Source organism: Harpia harpyja, chromosome 4 (genome assembly GCF_026419915.1).
Source record: "Harpia harpyja isolate bHarHar1 chromosome 4, bHarHar1 primary haplotype, whole genome shotgun sequence".
In the NCBI taxonomy this organism is placed as follows: Eukaryota; Metazoa; Chordata; class Aves; order Accipitriformes; family Accipitridae; genus Harpia; species Harpia harpyja.
Window position 1 is genome coordinate 85,172,507 of NC_068943.1, and position 23,733 is coordinate 85,196,239.

Here is a 23,733-nt window from a genome sequence, read left to right on the forward strand (position 1 = left end):
GCTTGCGTTTCACCCAGGCTAGGAAGGAAGTGAAGGCAAAACTAAAAAAAAAAAAAAAAAAAAAAGGATCCTCTGGCTTTTCTGTGTTTCAAGCGTGTCCAGATTCTTGTGGTAAAAGGTGTGAGGAGAGTATGAAATAAGTGTGAACAACGTCAACCTGCTAAAACAGGTGCTAAAAAAGGGCTGTGGGAGGGTTGGCGTGAGCCTCCACTCTCCCCGCCTGCTGGGATGTTTCCATCTGACTGATGTGCTCCGGCACAGTGGGCGCAGCCCCCAATCACCCCACGGAAACCCTGAGCCCACCCTGCGTCTGTCGGAGCAACCGTGCTTCAAGCATGTGCCGGAGCGGGTCCGGACACGTGGGGCTGAGCGTTGCCTTCGCCCCACGCTTCCGCGGGGGGAGCAGACCTGTCCCCGTGCAGAACAGGGGGGACACCGGGCGATCGCTACGGGCCTTGCCGGGAGAAGCGGCAAAAGCGCGGCTACGTGGGGAGGAATTTCAGGGGCTCCTGCCCCTTCCACTGTCCCCTTCCCAAATGCTCCCCTCCCCGGTGCTGCCTGCAAGGGGGATGCCCTGTCGCTCACACACGCCCGGCATCACCTGCAGATGTCTGGGATCCCGGGCGCAAACCCAGCCGCAAGCATTTGCCAGCGCCGCAGCTCAGCAGCCGGCCAAGGCCACCGCCGACGCACGCATCAGGACTCCTCGCTCCTCCGCACTTCTACCGGAGCCCGGTTTCGCTATGACTGTGCTTGGTAACACCGGGGTGAGGAGGACGGCGCTTTGTGACACATCACGTTGCAGGGAACGAGTCCCGAGGCTGGGAGCGGCTGCCTGCCTGCCCGCACGCTCGGGCAGGAGCCCTGGGGATCCCGCGGGAATCGCTTCTGCTTTACCGGGGCAAATTTGGGCCGTTCCCCTCCCTCGAACGCTCGTCCTGAGCTCGCTGGGGAGACAAGGAAAGCCGGTGGCAGCCCCGGGTCAGAGAAGGGCATGTTTCCTTGGACCATATCGTTCATCGATTAACCAAAAATAAAGACCAATACCATTTTTCAGCAGTTCAAGGAGCAGACTACATTATCTTTAAATCTCAGAGTGTATCAGCGCTCCACTGAGTAACTGGTTGGTGTTCTGCTAACCACAGCCATCGCCATCAGCTCGGCAGCCCCGAGTGGAAGCACCATGGCTACAGGCTGGTCACAGGTTTCATCACCTCTTTGTGATTTACAGATCCCAGAGGCGACGGACGCGAGCAGCTCCAGCCCCGGCACTCCGGGCCCGCTCCCCTGAGCTTGCTCCTGCTCACCAGCCAGCATTTGCCATTCACTTTCCAGCTCTGAGCGGTGTGATCGCCTCCGCTTTCATGGCTGAAGCAATGAGCTTTGGCCGTGGGAGAGCAGTGAAGCACAGCGCAGGCACCCGGGGTCTCTTCAACTATTATGTACATGAGAGTTTATCGAAATTTAAAAATTCAATAAACTTTTAAGAACAAGAGGCTTGTTTCTTAATGCTAAAAGCCAGTTTCCTGAGCCTCCTCTGTGCTGCCCGCTGTTTAGGTATAATTCAGCAGTAAATAAAGAAACCAAGCGAGACAGGCGAAACAGCTGGCTGGAGCACGTTCAAAGAGAACAGTCCAAACAGAAATTTGTTTCGTACCAAAATAACCAAACCAGGAGCAGAATACATCAGGCTCACAACAAATACCAGCAGTTTTTCCCCCTCCTTTTTCCCAGATGAGGTGTTTTGCAAAGCTCCTCTGAGCTCAGAGACCTGCCCGAGACCGAGCGCAGCCCTTCGACGTACGAGCACGACCCCACGGGCTTCCTGCCTCCCACGCCAGCGCGGCCGGGGCTTGGCCCACGAGGGAGGGTGCTCGGGGCAGCGCTGCGGGACGGGGTCTGCCGCGCCGGCGGGGTCCCCGGACGCGAAGGGAGGCACACAGAGGGGACTGATCCCGGCATCGCGCAGGGCTGGCGCGTCCAGCTCTCCAGCCCCGCTCCCAGGACACAGCGAAGGCAGGCTCTGGCCCCATTTCAGGCAGGCGTAGGCACACGCTTGGCGATCATCCCACAGCACATAAACGGTACTCATAAAAATATATATATATATATTTTAATAAATGACTGGGTTGAAATTCCACAACACGTGTTTGCTCAACAGCAGGGCTGTAACGAGGTTACTGCTCGTTAACTCCAGACAGCCCAGGGAACTTCTTTCAGTTCAGCCTATCTTGAAATCATGACTCTGCCCGAGCAGTGGTGGGAAACCGGTGCCATCTAGGCCAGACGCTGCGAAAACCTCCCTCCTTCCTCTCAAAAACCTGGCAGCATTGCTCATGCTGAGCTGCTCAGAGGTGCAGTGGTTGATTGCTCACCTTATCTGGGAAGCAAGGGTAGGTGGCTGAAGCCCTGCCTGGCGGTAAGTGAAGAGTGGGAGAGTAATCTGAAGAGTGTTTTCAAGGATTTGGTAGTGGCGTGAGAAAGAAACTGGCGGTGCTGCGTGACACACATTCGGCAATCTGAGGAGCTTCCTGTGCAAACGACAAGTTACGTTTTACTACACGTAACCTTATTCATTTCTGTTGAACCGTGAGGAGCATTTTCATCAGCCACGATGTGCGTGTAATTCAGTCGCTTCCCCCATGAAAATGCAGCAGGAGAGACGGAGTTATCCATTTACACTAACTGAAGTGGGAATTGGCTGAAGCCTTTCCCAGTCCAGGCTGCTGCCTGGAAGGCAGTCCTCAGACGATTGGGTTAAGACCTTGGTGGAACCGCAGCCTTGCTCGCAGAAGGATCATTTGTCACGCCGTGACAATGGGTATTCATCGGGGAAGAACCAACATCCACCCGCTCACTGTATGTGCCTTATGATGGGAAACTAGTTATTGGAAAAGATCCTAAACTTATTTTATAACTACGCACACAACATCACACAAGGTAGCAAAAGAGTTCTCCTTACCCTCAACGATAAGCAGGATCTAGGATCTAGCACTTCTACAGCACTTCAGATACTCAAGCACTCTGCAGACTAATTTATCCTTCTTCAGACATACCCTTGCTGGGAAAAATGAATGTAATTTTCTTTTTTGTACCTTAAAATTCAGGGAGGGAGAAAGTACTTGAGCCAAAAGAGTGAACCCAGGTCGGAGGGAGGAATGAAATTCAGTATTTCTTGACCCTTGGCACTCCACCTAGGTCTCTGTGCCACAGACTTCCCTCATGGAAACAGATGGATCACCACAGGTATTGGCACAGCAGTGTTGAAAAAGTACAAAAGCAATGTAGATACCAAACCACGCAATGGATGCAAAAACTCCATCAGAACACACCTAACTCTACATTATACAAAAATACTTTGCAAAGAATAAACATCCACTCAGCAAAACTGTTATCAAATTCATATCTTTAGCACAGTGACTAACAATACAGCTGCAGAGCAATGATTAGATTAAAAGAACTATTTTAAAAACCAGCTTCAAAGTAATGGTAAATACTCATTTTGCAAAACAGCACATTTCACTCCGAGGGATATCCCCACATAAAACCAGACAGCGTGATTGAGCTGTCAGCTCCCACACATTCATGTATGCAGATCCTCACGGTGTCTGCTGCCAGGACAGGGTGACTCCTGCTCCGAGCCGTGGACCGGATGGCACAGCCGCAAGTTCTGCTGCTGGAGCTGAGCAGGAGCGAGGCGGGGGCACAAGGCACAGCGTGGTTTTGTCCTCGTTCTTGGCACCCATCAGAAAGGAGGACTTTCCATCAAAGAAAGTCAGGATTTCCCCCAGACTGCATGGATGAGCCAACCAATGATCTCACTGGGTATCCCAAAAATGCATAGTTAAAAAAAACCCCAACCCCCAAATAGGTCTCATTTCTTATTTTGCTATTACTGAGTAAGATGCATGTGGGAGTGACTTTAAAGTGAACAGAGGGGTAAGAAAAATGAAAGTGTGGTGGGGCCACATGCTCTTTAAGACTTAGGGGAAAACCTTTAAGAGGAATTAATAATCCCTCCCAGGCATGTGTTTTCCTTGTTTCGGTGATTAGCCATTTGAAGACCATCAGGATTGTAACAGCTAGAAAAAGCCTCTCCTATGTACTTCTGACTATACAGCTGACCAAGCAAGGAAACTGGCAGCAGGGCATAAAAACCTTTTGCGCTGAGTTGAAGCATACATTATAAAAACAAATGCACATTAAAAAATAAAACCACCTGAAATGGCTCTTAATTTTCACAAAAATAAAGTTCATATAAAAATCGCTCTCTGCTCCTGGTATTTTATACAGTACCACTCACCACAGCAGCTAGGCATAGATGCTACAAGAACACTGAATTATTTGTAAAGAAAAATTTAAAAAGGCGTCACCTCCCTGTGACACTCATTTAAAAACTGGCATAGAAAAATACTCAAGAAATTTCTTTACACTAACTAAAAAACAAACAAGTCTCCCCTCTGATCTAAAACAAAGCTTTTGACCTTGGAAAACCAGTCCTTTTATTTGAGTACTACTCTGTGCTCTCCTCGTGCTATGTGTGAGGAAAATTCGTATCGGTCATGGCTTCTGTACCCGCAGACGTTGCACTCGAAGGGATCGCGGAACCCGTGGCAGCCCATGTGGATGGTGAACATCACATAATCCAAAAAGAGGACACGGCAATGGTCACACCGGTAGACCCCGATGGCTTCCCCTTCCTTGTTGATGACCTTAAAGGCATCGCGTGGGCATATGGCAGGTGGCTTGATTATGTCATATGGCCTCGGGAAATCCTTCAAGGACTGGAGGCCATTGCGGGCCTGAGCGGGGATCATCTGACTTTGATGGAAGGTGGGATTCTGCCGCTCCTCGTGGTTGCTGTCAGTGTCTGTGGAGTCTTGGCCGCTGTTGTTTGGGGAAAGGCCTCTGTCGGAAGACAAGCTTTTGTCCCTTAGGTGGGCATGGCTCTTCTCTGCATCCTGCGAGTTGCCGTTTGGCACGTCGGTGCGGGTCAGCGGTATGGGGTACAGACTGCTTATGACGGGGACCATTTCGGAGGTGGGAGCTGGTGGCGTCTGCACAAGAGGGCGCAAGGCTTCGGCCCCCAGGTAGGTGATGGCATTGTTTATGGCCTGGTCCATCATGCGCCCTTGCATTATGTCGCTTTCCTTTTCGTACATGAAACTTGAATTATAATTAACATCAAAACTATGTCGTTTCTCACCTGCAAGAGAGGAGAGGTATTAAATTACCTGGGCGAGTAAAGAAGTATTTAAACTCTGTGATGCCTTTTCTAAATGGCAGTAGTCTCTGGAAAGTACAGAGGCATGAAATGCTTTCTGCTGAAAGCGGCCGTTCACATACACAAGTAGCTTTTGGGGGGGGGGGTATTTTTTTAAGCTCAGGCTTGGAAGCAAAAAAAAAAAAAAATCTAACAGAGGAGGTGGTAAGGATACATACTGGACAAATCAGCATTAATTCTTTTAAATTATTCTGGGATTTAAGGGGAAGAATATTATCAAAGTTTCCACTGATTAACTTCTTACGTCTTTTTTCTAGAAAAAGGTAAATAATCATTAATGAAAATACTTGTAAAAGAGCTAATGGATAATGAACCAAAATACTCCATTTTCGGTACCAAGACTGCAACCTTTCATTCTTGACTTGTCCCCCAATAAGCACACCCCTCTAATAGAAAAATTGAAGCCAAGCGCTGGCTGAGATTTGATGCACTTTTCATTACTTTTACCCTTCTGATAGAGTCGTCTTTTATATGTCCTCGGACACTGAAGTCAATTTTCCCCACTGTCCTCTGACAACTGCAGCTTCCTCTGCACCACGCCTGGTTTCTTTGAACTCCACACAGGTTTTCAGATAATCTTAACACTGGCAGCTACGTATATATGTACAGAACACCATATTTAGGGTCACTTGATATGGGGCTAGTGAAAGAGGAATGAAACGTATTCCTCTCTGGCTGTGCTAGGGCTTTGAAAGCTCCAAATTAGACAAAACAGGAGGGGGGCTAAGAGAGTGCGTACCTGAAATTCTGCTTACACCTCTTCTAGCAAGGACTAAGGCAAGGGAGGGTGGGCTGGGCAGCACACTGCAACTAGTTTTCTCTATGCCAGGTGCAGGGAGGAAATAAAACTGCACCCCAAAAGGCCTAAAGTCACTTTTTTGGTGAATGTCTAGAAATAAGTAACTGAATTCTGTGGTTACATACAACAAAACCATTCATAGTTTTAAAAAAAAATGGACCAGACCAAATGTTTCATGTGCAAGTGACTTGCAAACATCAGATCCACTAATCTTTTAGTTACGGTAACTTGAATAGTGCAGATGTTTATCAGTCACCTGTCAACACCATGACTCAATGTATATGAAACTCATTAGGTTTCACTGCAGAGGCAGAAAACCAGGAGCTCACGTTTCTCTTATAAAACACTCAAAAGGTTAGTGAACCACAAGAGTGTAACTGCTTCCAACCCTCAACAAAACTTACTATCCAGCTTTACACAGAAGGAAACAAAACGATATAGCACATTTGTATGACTCATAAAACCAGCTCCAGGCAAGTGAAAGATGTGAACACATTTGAAATTAAAAAAAAAAAAAAAAAAAAAAAAGGCAACAAAGGCAAAAGTAGACAGAACTCCCTATAACTTTGGGGTTAGGATTCACTGTCATAAGACACAAAAACCCTATGTATGATCACTGAGGCTCTCACAGTATTTTGTCATTCCAGTATTCTGGTGGCTTTTTAAAGTCCCCACAATAGCCCATTCTGTCTCCCTTAAATTACAAGTTATATCATATGCAAATACCCAAATGCTCTTCTGACATACATTAACGTGTCGTGTTGCTGTACACTTTTAAAAGGCCACAGCACATCAGATGCGGACTCCTTATACAAGAGGGCAAGAAATCAGGCTGTAAACCAGACCATGACATTTCTAAGATTTCTTTGGGAGGAAAAGGCATTACATAAAGAATGGTGTCTTTCTCTCTCCCCCCACTGTCTCAGTAGACACCCCAAGGCAAGCACACATCTGATTTCGATACCTCAGTGAGATGCCTGTATTTAGGTAGGCTGAATCTGCATGAAAGTGCCAGAGAAAGTGCTAATCGTATATCCAGAAGCTATGGCACCATATCGCAATCAAGCAGATGGGGGCGGGGGCACTCTTGATTATTTATTTTGTCTCCCCTCAGTCAGATACAGCAAACTTTTCCATGGAAAGAGACAAAATGCCAGATCAGTGCTTCACTCAAAACCAGCAGCAATCAGTCAGGAGAAAGTTGGTATCAATGATTTAGAAAGCAGGAAAGGAGTATATGGAGACTAGGGGATGAGTAAGAGGGACTGTGCCGAAAGCAGTTGGTGTTTTATCTTCACAGCCAGCAGGACAATATAATAGATTATTCTGAGTTAAGCTGCTATCTGCACCAGGCAAAGTGCCACAAAGTTATTGAAAAACACTACATTAAAAATTAAATTTACAGGTTCTCTAGTGTTCATCTGCAAGGCAGCCACTGGTTACCAGAACATCTTTCCTCTTTTTTTTTTTTGTCTCAGTGCAATGCAAAAGCCTTCCCCTTCAAAATTCACACATGAGCCATAGCGTATGACACATACTCATGTGCTGCTCAGTGATGCTTCACTTACTCTAAAATGTACATAGATTTTTGCAACCTGATGAGGTGTGGACACTGGAAACAGGGAGTGAACCTGCTTTCTGCGGCTGTGCTAACCAAAGCAGGCAATTTCTCATTAGACTTTGCACACTGGGGGATAATGGTATTTGTTACTGTATCAGAACTGCCCTAGCACTTTTACCACTATGAGAAAGACGTTTTTTACTTCTGATCTCAGGGAGAACTTGTTTTTAAAAAGGAAGAAATAGAAGTCTGTGGGCCAAGATGTTCAGCTGGTGTAAACTGGCAGAAATGCATCGACTGCACTGGTTACTTCGACTTGTGTCAACTGAAGGTACAGCCCAGTGATTGTTTTATACAGCAGTGAAGTACCACCAGCACGGGTATCTATTCCACTGGGCTATTTTTATTTGGGTTTTTTTTTTATAAATATCTGTTCATTAATCAAACCAGGAAATACAAAAAGCCAAGGTTTGTAGATTTGGTCCATATACATGCAAAACAGAAATCCACAGCAAAATAGGAAACACAAACCCATAAACTTCCATTCAAATCCTTGCCCCTCATAACTAAAGGAAAAGTTGAAGACAAAATCTTTGCAAGAGAAGCCTTTGAAAGGGGGCCTAGTGCAGAGGTTAAGAGTCAAGTATACGGTCTGCTGATCTGTGTCCTTATTTGAGACTCATACTTGTGCACACGAGGTAGCTACTGAAGACGAAAATGTGAAAAAATAAAGTGGGCAAGACTCCTGGTGCTTGTATGAATCTCTGTAGAGCCCTCAAATAATAATAAAGGGGGTTTTTTTTCTGATCAATGGACTTCATTCACAGAAATGAGCCAAACAAAGATGCCTTGTTAGTATACATCTCTATCCCTTCTTCCTGACAAAATGAAAAATCAGCACCCATTCTGAGAACGCTGTTTCCCAAGAAATCACAAAGCTGTCCTGGTAGATTTGCACTCCTACACGTACAGTTCAGAAAGTCACAAAAGTCAAATCAAGGTCGCACACACTGGTCTTGCAAACCTACTTCCCAGGGATAAAAGGGACCGAGTGAGTAATTTTTTCACGCATTACTTAACAAGAACATGCCAATCACATAGGTTCTAGAAAAACAGTAAGTTTCAGAAATCGGTTATTTTGTTCCTTTAGGTGAACTGCCCTGCGTCCTCCAACTTCTCCACAAAACCCCTTGCATGACACAGTATCAGTTCATGCCATCTGCAGACCACATTACTGAGCACAATCACAAATCAAAAAAGGATCTATTCCATATGGTAACTAGTATGCTGGGAAAACAAATTGGAAAACCACTAGCACTTAACTTTAAGCGTATGCTGAATGGTTGCGTCCTGCTGCAGTTGTGTTTAATAAAATACATAAAGATTGAATTGGTAGCAATTGTAAAACAAGATAGGGTGAACCTGATTTCAGTGCTAAAAAAAGGAAGCTGAAGATTTTCAAAAACATTTGCATTAGTATTACTGTTTGAATCACAGCATGACATGTAAGGTCTAAATCACACAGTCAACAGTTTCAATATTAAATACCCAAAGGCACTCAGATGGAGTTTGCTGGTGTGACTTCACTTCTGTGTAAAAAGGTGACCTTTTTAAAGCCATACTAAGATGTCTAAATAAAAGTAACCAGTTTTCATAGATGAAAGTCCAGTGCTACCCACCAAATTCAGTAAGAGCTACATTACCTTCGAAAATTAAGTTGCTTTTATGTATATATGTATGGATTTAGCAGCATACCTTTTCTGAGGTTTGAACCTTAGCCCCAGACGTTCAAGACAGGTCCTCAGAACATCCCTCTGCCAGGTGGGTCTGTCTGACAGCAGCTGATCCCTGCCTACGCACTCAGCCCCACGCTTCTCCCCTCCCCAGCCATGTGTGTGAACACCAGCCACCACACAGGCCCCTATTCTGAAGGTAAAGTTTATATTAAGAAAAATAAGCACTCAGTACCTTACAGAGCCATACAGAATAAGAAATAAGGCATTGCTAGTACCAATATAACTGCTGCCTAAGACAAGTCTTTCCTCAGGACACAAGAGTTGCATTTTATTTTCTTAAAAGGCAAGTTAATGAAATAAGACTAGCCAAGAGGATCAGGCATCTACTGAAACACAGAACCTGCCAAACTAGTATTTAAGATTCCCAGCATGCCAAACCCTGATCATATAAAATTAAATGCAAAGAAAATGCTATGAAAACATCTTGTTGCTTAAATTACCACAAGAAAGGATTTGATAGTTTTTAATCATATTCAAATTCAGCAGGATTACTAACAGAAATCCAATATTTTTCTGTCTTTAGGCCTTATTTCACACATGCATCCTGGAAGTATCTTCATCTCCTGCTCACTAGAAAGAGCTCTCAGCTCTTAATGGCATTAAACCTTCCTGTTCTTTTCCTGTAAAGAACCTAGCAGAAAACATTTCAAATGCACAGGTACAGAAAACAACACATGGAACCTCATAAGAGATATTTATAAATTGCCTACACAAATAGACACAAAGCACAGTAGTAGCTTCTATCCAGTTTAAGTATCTAACAGAATATATTCTTTTTATTTTAATCAAAACCCTACAACAAATCACTAAAAACACAGCAGAATAATCAAAATTACTTTATTTACATTCTCTTGTATTAGATTAGATTATAAACTTGAGAAGGATATTTTAAAAAAGCAGAGGCATTGTACTATAGGTTACCAACTTGCACATATTTAAGTGTTGCACATGAAAAGGTTTTTTGTTCTTACCAATAAATTTCTGAGGCATTGAGCTTTTTCGCTTTGCCACGTTGCTTGCTAGCCTGTCCAGCACAAGGGCTCTTTCACTCCCCATCTCTGCCTTGATGTGCCTTGCCTCCACGCTTGCTAGTTTGGAAAATGTGAAAAGAAAAAAAAACAACAAAAAAACAACACGTAGGTGAAAAGGAAAAAAAAAAAAAGAAAAAAAAAAAGGAAGAGATGAATGGTTTAGTCTCCGGAGTTTGCCACACTAACTGGGAGGAAACAGTTTGGAGATCTGATGTAAACTTGTTTTGCTTTTTCTGTCATTCTTGCTCTTTGCGTCTTGGGCACCAGTTGCGGTCAGTGGAAGCAAGCACAGAAACAGACACTAATCTTGCAGTCCTGAGCTCATGCAAGGAGAGCATAAACCATACAAACCCAGTATCTTCATTAGCAAGAGGAAGTATAAAATAAACTGGCTGGAAGGCTTGGTTGCAAAATGTAGATGGAGATATAACCTCTGTTAGCCTTTCTTTTTTATTCTGAGTAAGACTGTGTGACACCTGCAGACTGACACAGTGCTTCAAAACTTCAGTATAAGACATTCAGTCCTCTTGCTACACTTTTTAGATATCAGTCATAAGTAGATGTCTTCTTAACTCATCACTAAGAAACTTGTGTGAAATATATCAATGTTCCATTAAAATCAAAATAATATAACCTTTCAATATTCACTTCTAACTCATTTTTTTTCCAGGTGTCATTATCACTTAATTTTTTTTTTCCTAAATGCTACAGCTAAAACTAATTAAGAATGTTTTCTCTCTGGCACCCTTGTAAGCATTAGCGCTAGGTGTTTTAAAGCTCATTACAACCTCCAGAATTTCTAATTTTAGGAAAAGTACACGTGCCCTACGATCATTCTCTTGAGAGTGGTCCACCGACTGTTTTAAGGATCTTACCATTTTCCAGAGTTCTCCTTTAGCTGTGCTAACCAGCGCCCATCATTTCACGGAAATTACTGCTTGCTCTCACCTCATGGAGGCTGCACAGGCTTTTGAGCTGGATCAGCCAAGCTGAAGGACTGCCACCTCATATCACTACTGCCAGACTAATACTGAATATAACTGCTGCGGCTTCCCCCCAAAAAGCTTGCTCTCGCCTGAAGAACAAGTATCAGTAGTGGTAGTTTTATATTAAAATGTGGCACTAAAAGTTTCAGCATTAGAGACCACTGTGGTAAAAACTAGACACATTTTAAGAGACTGTCCCTGCCTTCAAGAGTTGGTATCTAAGTAGAGGAAAACAAAGACAAGGAAGGGTAATTTACTTTCCCAAGCTAATACAAAAGGTCAGATCTTACCGTGAAATAATCCTGGCTGCTGTGTTATTGTACTATTGCACTAGCATACCTACATATATGAAGCGTAATCTACATAAGAGAGAAGTAATGCCAGAGGAAAATAATACAAGCACTTTGGTATCACTTCAGTCCTGCTAAATGCAGTTTCATTAAGTATTGGACTTAAACTGCAGTTTGCCAAGTACAGCAAGTGATAAAAATGCAGTATCATCCTTCCATAGCTTAGTGTGCAGCATTTCCCTATAAATTTCAAAGTCAGTCACTCCTTACTTGTTTATTATTGCTGTTATTGATATCATATGAGTTTCAGTCAGCACAAACCATGACTCACCAAACCTCAGCCAGAACTATTTGTTAATGTTTGTTCAGCATTTTGAAAATGTAAAGTGCTTCATAAGTACTCAATGCCACAAATACTAGCTATGAATATGACTCAGGATGGATGGGATAATAGGGCTCAGCTCAGCACTACCTTAGTCCTGTTTCATCAGGCTGCAACCCCATGATATACATGATAACCAGACCTGCAGAGGGCATGCAGACACAATGCCTTAAAGATAATAACATACTGCTTTTCTAGTCTGATTTTTATTCCAAATTACTCTAGTATGTTTAGAGACTTACATAAATATATTCGTCAACTGCTAAAATGCACCTGCTTCCAGCATGAAATACCAAGACACTACGTAACAGTTTACATAAAGTGAGTCAAAATATCAGATTAACTTGAAACTATAAGGGAAAGTTAGGTAGGCAGAACATAATCATCCGTTTGGATTTTGGCCAGAAGCTATAGTTCATTCTTGAGACTAATGTTATGGGATCTTTTAATTTCAGAAGTTCTGTTTAACTCTCATGCTCCAAAAACTGGAATATGCTTTCTGAGCTCTTCAGATAACTGCCATTCAAGGTTTGAACTATCCCCAACCCAAAAAGCCTGTAATCTTAACAGGATCATTGCACAAGTTATTAATAATAGTAATTTATATTTTAAAAACCCCAACAACCCACAACTACCCTGAACAAGATAATAATACAAACAATGCTGTATATAAAAAAATTTACGTTATAAAGGAAAAAAAGGAAAGAAAACACAATTCATCCATGTTGTAAAAGCAGCTCCCTGGTCCCTACCATTTCTTCATTTTTCTTATTTTGTTCTTCTAGTTCCTTTTTTTTCTCAATCTTTAACTGCATGAGTTGTACTCATGTTCTATTAAAGCTTTAATTTCACATTTTCAGAATCTTTTTCTCTATCTTCTGACAGAACTCAAAAGAGTGAAGTTTCTGTAAGTCCTCTTAGCCAGCCCTAGAAACACACTGGAAGCTACACGTAGCATATCAGTGACTACTTGTCTTGTCAATGTTATTTATGTGCCACCAAGGGAACTTTATTAAATTAGTGTCGAGAGGGCAGACAAGTGGCTTCCTGCAGAGGTAACAATAGTCTTTACTCAGACGAGATTGCTGAAGAGACAGTAACTATTGACCTACATAATATGTTCTGGGACATCTGTAAGTATCAATCTTCCAGCTTGATGTCTGTCTGCCATTTTATTTTATTGCTGAGGGTCTTTTCTTTCACATTTAAGATTTTCTACTCCTTGCTAACGGCCATTTTTCCCTAAAGAAAAAAAAAATCTCTATTTATGGGCCACAAAAGGTCTTTGACAATATCTTCATCATACAGCCTTAGGGAAACAGTATCTGCTCCCACTGAGACACAGGTGGTTACGCTGGTTCTCTCCCACAACACTGCTCTCTCTACCCAAAAGCGAACTTAAAATTATCTCACCCACCTCTTTCTTCTGGATCACTTATTAAACAAACCAAGAATAATATTCAGTATTTAGGAAACTTTTTTTTTTTTAATCACTCAAAATTCTCTAAAGACTTCTCAAACAGAGAAATAATCATGCCCCGTCTCCCTCTTCAATTACCTTACCCACTGAATAATTCCACTGCTCATCGTGACATTAGTTTAAAGAACTAATTATCTAACTGTAACATGTATCTAAAAATAAATTTCAGGCTGGACTGACAGAAATGGTCAAGTGCTTTGCTCAAAGTTACTCTGAGAAAAAACAGATAGTTATAAAGAAAATCTAGACTTCTAAAGCACTTAACCTATTTCAGCCTGTGATCTTTAAATGTCCTGCAAGCTAAATACTTGATGGTTCAAGTGCATGGCCAGAAAACAACAAAAACCAATTAAACAACCAATTAAATCACCCTCTTCCCTCTTGTTAAGATCTGATCAGTGCTCTCGCATGTACCTCTGGAATTATATGGAAAGTCAAGCTCCTAATCACGGTATTTTATACAGCAGTAGGATGGGGTTTAGCTCCAATGTCCTGACCACTTTTAAACTTGGGTCACCATCTCCTACTTAGCTAACGCTAGCAACTGATTATGGCCTTTCCTCATCACCACCTGAGATGTCTCTGTGGTGCTTCCGAGTACTGTTGCCTACCTCAGTGGTGCGTACATTTCAGTTGTGATCTTATGTTTATAAAACACTTCCAGAGGAAAATTTTTGTACAAATGTGATTATCCATTATGAATGACTACTTATGTTTTCTTGTAATTGCTGGCTGACAAGCCACCTCTCTAAAACAGTGCTGTCACCTAGCCATCATGTCACTCTGTAGATGTACAGAGAGTGCATACTCTTCTTCCAGCCCAAAGCACGAACACACAATCATTTAGCCTGTACTGAATTGTTTCCATAGTGTGGTTTCTGTCACACCATAAATGTGAGTATAAATTTTAGAACATGCGGGCATCGTTAACAAAACCCTAAAGTACAAAGCAGAGCTCAAATTAGAGGCATTGCTTCCTGTAGCATCTCTATGTGGTCACTAAATAATGGAGAGTGGAACAGAGAGGTGGGTTATTGTGCAATGAGAACAATGTGACCAGAGATTGTTATCAGGGACTGAGCAACGCTCTAACAATATTGTTACATAAAACCTTTCTTTCAGAAATATTCCCACACTGCTACACTTGGAACATGCAAACCTTGTACTAAAAAGCAACTAGAATGGTTACTGCTGTCCTGATGCTTGTCAATACTTTAATTAACTATTGGATGGTGGCATGTAGACCATACTTGTGTGTAAAGATGGCTTCACATGAGAAGGCTGCAAGGACTTCGGAAGAGAGGACCAAAATTCAAAGTGATGCAGGTAAGTAGGAAAATGGTCAGAAATCAAAAAATTATGTTCACTAAACACAAGTGCAAAATGCTACGCTTAGGGGAAAAAAAACAAATCAAATGCACTAAATGACCTCCTGAGGTCCTTTCCAGCTTTCCCCCCCTCTGATTCTGTCATCTAACATAGTGCTGATACCAGAGAATTGAATGGAAATGCCTCAGCAAGACTGGAGTTCCTGTTTTTCATAAAACTTACTACTCCACTAAAAACACTGCAATATTTTTTAAAGTGTGAAGGTCTTAAAGGCATAGGGTACAGCCACATCATGTCATACTGGAAATTTACATTTCCTCTGTGACCAATTTAAGGCATACTGTACTACTACAGTAAGTACTACATAGCAGATTCTGGATAAGTGAAATGTTGGTATTCTGAAATTAATATAAACCATGAGAAGCATTTAAAAGCAGAAATCTACAGTAGGTATCCTGTTTTCCATTTTCACGTCGTGGACATCTCAGAGTGATTGCCATCATGGGAGTACGTACTGTAACATAAAACCACAGTTACAATATGTATGGGTTCTCATGAAAACCAAAACTTGCTGATGTTCTGATAACCATTTACTTTTACTAATGCTTTAAAAACATGTCATTTGCTGAAAAGAAGATAGTCCATGAAAAACTATAAAACTCTAACTTCATTAAATCATTGTTTCCTTATGGCGGTTTTTGTGTGTGCATGTGTCATAAAGCCTGATACACCAACCTACTTGCTCTGCACAGGGTAAGGACTCTTGTACCCACATAGTTATCATCATGTATCAACAGGTCTTCACACTGGTTTTCAGGCCCAGCTTGTGATGATGCCTGCAGAATCTTTGCTTGATAATCATATCACTAAATACATCATCATCATCATCATTATTATTATTATTATTATTATTATTATTATTATTATTATTATTAAAGGGCCTTGGTTAACATTGTCAGCTCTCTCAGGACAATTTTACATTTTAGTTTTCTTCTCTGAAAACTGAGTTTAGCCTTTTCCTTGAAAAGAAAATTCAATTTGAAACTCACAATCAAAACTAGGAAGCTCTAGTCCTTAAAAAGTTATTGTTTGGTTGGTTTTTTAAGGCTGCATAGGAAAAGAATGGGAACCTGAATTCTGAAATTGTAGCCTCAGCTTTGCTACGGATTAGTTGTATAATCTTTTGGGAGGTCACAACCACTCCCTGCCTCTGAATGGGAAAAGTAATTTTTTCCTGACTTAATGGCATATTGTGGGACTTAAATCACACAAGTTCATTTTAGGATTTGAAACATTCAGGTGAAGCAGGCTCAAAGATTATGGCAGTTATTTTTCACCGAAGTATTTTCAGAACTGCAGCACTGAGACTGCAAAAAGGAAAGTAAGAAAAACTGTGTTTTGATACATTTTACCTTCAGCCTTTGTCAAAGGCAGCTCTATACTTAAAGAAGTCCCTTACTTCTGACTATCTCCTAAGCTGATCTATCAGTGATCTTCGGGACACCACCCCATTTCCATGCCCTAGATCCATGCCACTGAAACATCTGCAAATTCTAACTGACTCTGACCAACAGTTCTTATTCTAAAGAAAAGGAAGCATCAAATGGACTAAGACATGTGAACAACTGTTGTCAACAACCATGGGCATCAACTCATCCAATAAAATAAGCCACATAATAGCATTAATGTAGGAATAATTTAACTTACTGTGAGCGTCACCTACAGAAATGCTGTGTACAAGATATTTTAGATGTTTTATTCAAAGTAACTGTGAAATAAAAAAGTGATTAAAATAAAAGCATTCTTTAACTAGTTGTCTGAGGGATGCATTAAACCAGACTCTTTTATAAGAAGTTACAGCCCCTTAGGTTACTGAAAATAATTGTGGTAAAAACTGTTCTCAGGCTGTGAATTAACAGCTTACCAGATGCCCTTTTTTACACACTGTGATGTACCAAAAAACCAAAACCACTGTAATGTGATAAACTCACCAGCCTCGCACATGCCAGCATTCTGCAAATAAGTACGGCACCGCTCCTTGTGCTCCTCTAATGAGCTCCTTTGCTTGTAGCTCCTTCCGCAAAACTCACATTTGTATGGCTTCTCCACTAGAAAAATAAGAGCGCAGTATAAAATAACCACAAGAGACTACTAAAACACTGTCTCCCTGACATTCAAGTATATACTTACTAATAGCATATATTCAGCTCATGGAGAATGTTTTAAATTTCTGTTAAGTTTATGAGCACTGTAATTATCACAAAATTAGGGTTACATAAGGGTGAAACCCAACGGACACACAGAGTTCCTCTTCATCCCCTGAGCTCAGCACCAGAAAAGAAGAGGACTTACAATTAGACACTGTTCCCAGGAGCTCAGGTTCCTAGAGCCCTGCTCTAGCTGACAACTTTTCTTGGTGTAAGTTCCCTAGGGAAGACCAACTGTACCACTGCTAAACTGGGACTGCAACTGTCCTAACTGCCTGACCTAGGTCCTGCCTATACAGAATCTATCAAGGATTTCATGAAACCAACGAAGTTAAACCAAACCAAAACCGTATGTGAGGTTAATTTCATTTCCAAAGGCATTTATTGTACAGCGAATTATGTTCCCAATTCATTTAAGCTAAAGCAAACCTGTTTGTAACTCAAGATATCCATGCAGCCTTTCCCCGTGCCTCATGCACAAGGACTGGAAGCAGTTCCTAAATCGTCTCATTACTGTTTTGTGAATAGACAACCTCTAACACACCCAGGCACAATATCATCCCTGTACAGCACAAATATAACTAGCCTTACATTGTACACTGTGCAAAAAGTCCATACTCCCTACTGCTAATGCAATTGTTCACTTATTTATGTGATTCACTTGAAGAGATTTTCTTTACTGTTTAGTAAGTCAGCTCTTAAAAACTTCAGTCAGAATAACCACATGATGTGTTTGAAGCATGATGTTTTTAGCATTGTGCTGGTGGGGGACAGTCACCACCACTGTGCTGGGTCTTGATTAAATCAGAATCTCATTTATCCATGTCAGATAATCTCATTTTTAACTTTGATTCCTGGTGAGGTTGAACTTTTTTTTCTGTAAAGTGCAGTGCAGAGATAACATCATTTAGAATAAATGTTTTCTTTCTAGGTCCCTGTATAACACAGGATATACACAAATCAAAGAGTAAGCACAACCTGGCTCTTGTAGAACTGGGGGAACTAAGATTAATAATTTATACCTGGCTTGTTATTCAAGTCACCTCAGCTCTATGCCTCCATTTCTCCCATCTGAAATGGACAGAACACCCTACCAGTCTTAAGAAAAACCACTGGCATTTGTTGAGCATGTTAAGACATTCAGATGAAAGGCACTACACAACACCGAGGCGTTAACTGGCAATAGAGTCATGCTGTCCTGGATTATGCTCCTAGAGCTATCCTAACAGCTCAGGTCAGGAACAGAAGGAAGTCCCAGCAAAGCATGTCTTTCCACTACTCCTCAAATTCAGAGCTTGCTGGCCTAGCTAGCTCCACTCATTTGAAAATACCAAGGAGTTATTTTGTGCAAGCAGGTATCAAGGCTGGCCGTTTCTCACAGCACGCAGCTGTGACAGTGGGTTTCCCTGTGCCCTCTTTCTGCATTAAGAGTGGAGCCAAGTCCCGAGATGGTTCCATCAGTACAGCAGGCAGAGTGAGTGGTCACTGCTATTTGTCGACTCTTCAAAACTAGACCGGCTGAGCAAACTTTGCTGACTGACTCTTTATTCTCCACGCCTACTGTCCTAGTGACACACATCTAAAACACATGAAGTGTCTTTGAAGTCACTTACCAGAATGTGTCCTTAAGTGACCTGTTAGCGCATCCCTCCTTTGGCAGGCATAACTGCAAAGATGACACTTAAAAGGTTTTTCCCCTGTATGTAGTTTAATGTGGCGGAGGAGGTTACCCTTCTGAGTAAAGGAAGCTCCGCACTGATTACACTGGAATGGCCGTTCACCTTAAAATGACATACAAAAAAGGACATTTAACGGTTATGTGGGTATCGTGCTATCCTCATACCCTTTCCTTTTTGGAAGAGGAAAGAATGAGATACTGGATCAATTTCTTTCTATAGAAACACACACAGCCCTTCCGTTGACTTCAGTGGGAGTTACATGCAGCTCTGGTGTCAGAGCTTCTTGTAACATTTGTACAACTATGGAAAACACTGTACAGTTTTTCCATGGAAATAAGTGTTCTGGAGGAGGCTGATTCCAACAAGCTAGCAATTTTTAGAAAAAAAAAAAAAAAAAAAGGTCTTATCTTACTGCAGGTCGAAACTTAAGATGCTAATTGGTTTGTTGCCAAAGTATAGCACAAAGAGAAATACATACACAGACTGGAAATGGCAGCACAAAACCAATCTAACTTGTGTTTTGTGGCTGAAATACTTAAATGACATAGTGCCTTTCATCCAAAATTCTTAAAATGCCTCACAAACATGCTTTTACTAACATTCAATCCTGATAAGAAGAAAGGTGGGTAAAGTGAGGCACAGAAAAGTGAGTAACTTGCTAGAGATTACATGTGGCATCAAGGAGAGAACAAGGAAATCCTGATTTTGGTATCCTTTTTTAAAATAAGTAGTCTAGATTACAACTTACAACTTACTATCCTTTCAGTATTCAGCTCTTATAAGAATAACATAGGGATATTTACCAGTGTGGCTACGCTTATGAACCATCAAGACATTGAGGCTAATGCAGGCTAATCCACAGATATCACAATTCATTTTTCCACTAGCTGGCCTGACGTTGTCATATGAACCAGAGTGTCTTTCCAGTTTAATGCTTTCATATTCATTATATTCTCTGGGATAGGTGTAAGGCATTTCAGATTCTTCTGGGTTTTCCATAGGCTCTGAATTTAAAGCACTCTCCTCTCTTTCACTGTATTCACCTTTCACTTTAATCACATCATCTGCAGGTAAAACAAAGCACAAAAGTGAAAAAATGCTCATCTTAGGCACAATGAAGTATCTTAGGAAAAACTCACCAAAAATTACATGAAATTACATTATCAATCTTCCTAAAAGTTTTACTTTAATACCCAAAGCTGAAGAAATGCAGTTCAGACATGAATCTTCATGGGTCATGTACACTTAATGATACTCACAGTGAGATAACCTTTAAAAATATTGACCTGCCTGTTAATTACCTTTGACGGATAATTTCCTTCTAGAGATTATAAAAGTATAATACAGTACAAACGTCACCTGCAATTATAGGGTACTAGTCAGGATTCAAAAGAAAATACTTATTCTCACAACTCACAATTAGCCTGTAGAAATTAGTGTCACAGGCTATTCCTGTGAATTGGAAATACAGAAAGACACAAATTAAAAAGGATACTTACATCTTCCTGTGGAACCCCTGGTGCTTGAGACATGCCTAAGACATGTGTCTGATCCAGTATAAGACTTCCAGTGCTCCCATGGTATAGATTCTCATCAATTAAGCCTAATCAACAATCCTAATTTTCACTTGCAAATTGCAATTTTTACCCAAAGATCTCAAATGTGTGAGGAGCATCCAATAATCCTGTATCATAAGGTTACTATGTGAGTAAAACTAGCAGAGGCAGAGTAAAGGTTTCCTGATAAATAAATGTATCCCAGAAATGTTAAAAGATTTGTCCAAAGTCATATTGTGAATATGTGGCAAAGAACCCAAAGACTCACGAAGATTAGCATCCATGGCCTTTGAATAGATTCCTGAACCTGTAGCCATGTCCAGAGAAAACCAAAGACATTGCCTTAAATGAATGCAGTTTTATGACAAGAGGAGAATGTAACAAGTAGCTAATAATTTACTAACAATAATGCTGCCATGTAAAAATATAAGCAAATCGGTCACACTATATAAACAGCTGATGATTCCCAACTTAGGTTGCTGAATTTTCTTTCCACTATTAACTCCAGCATTACCAGCACTTGCATTAAAATCCCTACTAATTGACAGGACAGCTTTTTTCTGCTTAAAGCTGACTTTTCCATCTAGACAAGAGCTAGGCTATGGCTGAAACTTGAGTTATGCCTCAAGCTACCAAGTGAAGAAGAGCACTAAGAGATAAAATACATAGTTTCCTGTTTGAAAGTATTGTTCTCATGGCCACCTGCTCCTCTCTCAAACTGAGGGTTAGACAGTTAAATATGGCACTTAATCACTTGTCCTTTCTCCAAAGTACAGAACATGGACTGCTGAATATGTATTAGCTCCGGTTCTGAGTAATAAACCACATCAAATGCCGAGAACAAACAATGGGTGACAGCGAAAATGAGGTGGCAACATAAAAGCAGCACTGAAAAATAAAGATCTGGCAACCAATACTTTCATGAAATCAAAACCTTCAACTATATTTTAGTGAGAAAATCACTCCCCTATCCTAAATGTTTGCACTAAGCCCAGCCAATCTATCTTACTTCGGGTTGAAGTGAGGTGGAAGAAACAGGTGGGTGATAATTTCTTCATCCTATGCAAGAATCCACAGTAGTGTGGAGAACTCCGAGATTCTTCTTGGTGCTCTCCCTAGATGATGATATCCACAGAAGGCTGGCTTTTTTCCCTATATTATGTGGTTTTATCCCCCTATCCTAGATGGTTTTTAGAGCTTGGTATTGGGACTGACTGCCCTGGTCCCAGAAGAGCTCACACAGGTTTGGGTGTTTGCTCAGAGGGTCACAGGGAGGTCTAGATTCACTTACAAATGAGCCATTTTTTCTCTGCACCTTCTTCAGTACTAGCTCTGCTTCACATCCCGGGAATTCCTACTTCCACTGCAACAGGGTCTCCCTCTGCAGGTACCTTCTGTTGCCAACTACATGTCTGAGGGTCCGAGGGTGATTCTGCTATCAAGACTCCTTCAGAATTAGTTTATGCATCCATTTCCATCAGTCTAAGGAAAAATTATTGCCAGTTGCTGAAAGTAGCTTTCAACAGAATCTCTTTCCAAAAAAAAAAAAAAAAAAAGGAGTTTTTTGGTTGGTTGGTTGGTTGTTTTCCCTCTCAAAAGGAGGCAGTTCCAAAATAATTTTCTACATCCTGCACAGCATGGTAAAAGGAAGTACGTACGCATTGCAGCTGCACCTTGTTGGTACTTTCAGAAACAATTTCAATTCCCACTTTCTACTTAACGTCTCACCTTTCATCTGCATCAAATGCAAGTGCTTAGCAGTGGAGGACTAGTTGTAACCTCCAACTGAGACTTCTCTACCGTTTTCTACTGTTTCTCACCACAAGTTCATGGCTCACAGCTTTTCACTCTTTTACAGAGTTATGCCAGTGCTCATGTAGCGTAGCATGAAAGCTGGTTTGAGTTCCCCATGGCAAACACTTGCTGACTGGCACAAACTGGGCAAGCCATCCTATGGTTACACTGCGGAAAATAATTACCTCTGTATTTTCCATATTGCATGCTGACTGCTTGCAACACTTGTGTTTTCTTATAGTAACAGAGAAGGATGCACCTGAATTCTGATCAAGGCTTTTCCACCGCTGCCTCCCCACAACAAACATCCCACTCCAGCTGTCAGTCATATCCCACCAAAGCTCGAGTGCTTTTCAGTTTGCAGGTAGGCATTTGAAGAACCTCAACGGAAAAATTCACCTTCTGATGACTGAGAACAACAGACAGCAGAAGCCAGTAGGGAAGAGGCTTTTTTTAACCAAATAAATGTTAGAAGTGTTGGAATTTTTCTGTCCTAACACACCTGTTATTGTTTAGAGTCTACTCTGCCTTCCTGACAGCAATACAGAACAAAGCTTTGGTACAAAGCAGTCTGAGGAAAAGATGGCTCAGTACAGGTCAGCCTAAAATTAATCAAGTGGTTGCAGAGGTCTGAAGCAACCAAATTCCTTTTTCAGCCCTGCGTACTGGCACACACAGGGAATACTGTGAGATCAGGAGACTGGCAACTGTGTGGAAAGGTTTGTATCTGTCACTTAAAAATCATATCAACATATTTTAATGAGATTAGGGAGTTTCCGAGCTGGCCCACCTTAACCAAGAGGAAGGTGGCTGTAACTTCAAGTAGAAAAGGGAAATTTAACTGAGGAAAAACACAATTATCCCTAACAACACTAATGAAGTTCCCCCAGCTGAAGAAAGAAGTGCTATCATCTCTTCTATGCTTAGGAAAGTAAAGAGGTTGTAAGAGGAAAAAAACATTCATGGTGTCCAACCCAAGTAACTATTTTTCTTGAGGTAGTTCATGAAGGTAATATACACTGCAGAAAAAAATGTTGTAGATTTTACACAACAAAGTACCAGTGTGATGCGTTAAGGCTGATGCACATGGTTTCATTTCCTGGGGAGATGATTACAAGATGAAAGACATACTCCAGAGTAATATTTTTGTTTCACCTGAAACACTGTAAAAACAATGGGTTCTGGAAAAAATCCAAAATAAAGCTGTGGTGGCAACTTCAGACTGAGTCACCCACCACATGAACAGTGCTTGTGTATGTTCTATAAAATGCATGAATAAAAAAAGAAGTCAATAGCAGCAAACCATTAGGGCAAGCTAGAGTGTTATCTTAGCTATTCTCTGTAGAAAGAAGTCTCAGAAGGAGAACCCCCCAATTACTGTATTTAATCCAAGACCTTGGCGTCAAATATAGAGAAAATAACATAAGTTTTGTACTGTTGTTAAGCAAAGTTTACCAGTAGGGTTATGAAAAGCACAAAGAAGAAAAACCAGAAGCTATTAAAGACAATGGCACAAAAGGGTGATGTTTCTCAAGTGTTTTACAAGGAGTGGGGTCATA

General features: G+C 41.4%; 1 protein-coding gene across 2 annotated transcripts in view; it reads right to left on the minus strand.

Annotated features, from left to right (window-relative positions):
- Positions 1–2,097: 2,097 nt before the first annotated feature.
- The window catches only part of IKZF3 (IKAROS family zinc finger 3), a 37,609-nt gene continuing 15,973 nt past the window's right edge, over positions 2,098–23,733 (minus strand). The window contains exons 4-8 of one of the 2 annotated variants that reach the window (XM_052785412.1): positions 19,628–19,888; positions 18,759–18,926; positions 16,930–17,046; positions 10,412–10,528; positions 2,098–5,206 (exon numbers count right to left, since the gene is read on the minus strand). In XM_052785412.1, coding sequence (XP_052641372.1) covers positions 4,503–5,206; positions 10,412–10,528; positions 16,930–17,046; positions 18,759–18,926; positions 19,628–19,888 — 1,367 coding nt within the window. In that variant the 3' untranslated portion in view covers positions 2,098–4,502. The remainder of the gene's footprint in view (positions 5,207–10,411; positions 10,529–16,929; positions 17,047–18,758; positions 18,927–19,627; positions 19,889–23,733) is intronic. The other variant, XM_052785413.1, reaches the window with a different exon arrangement.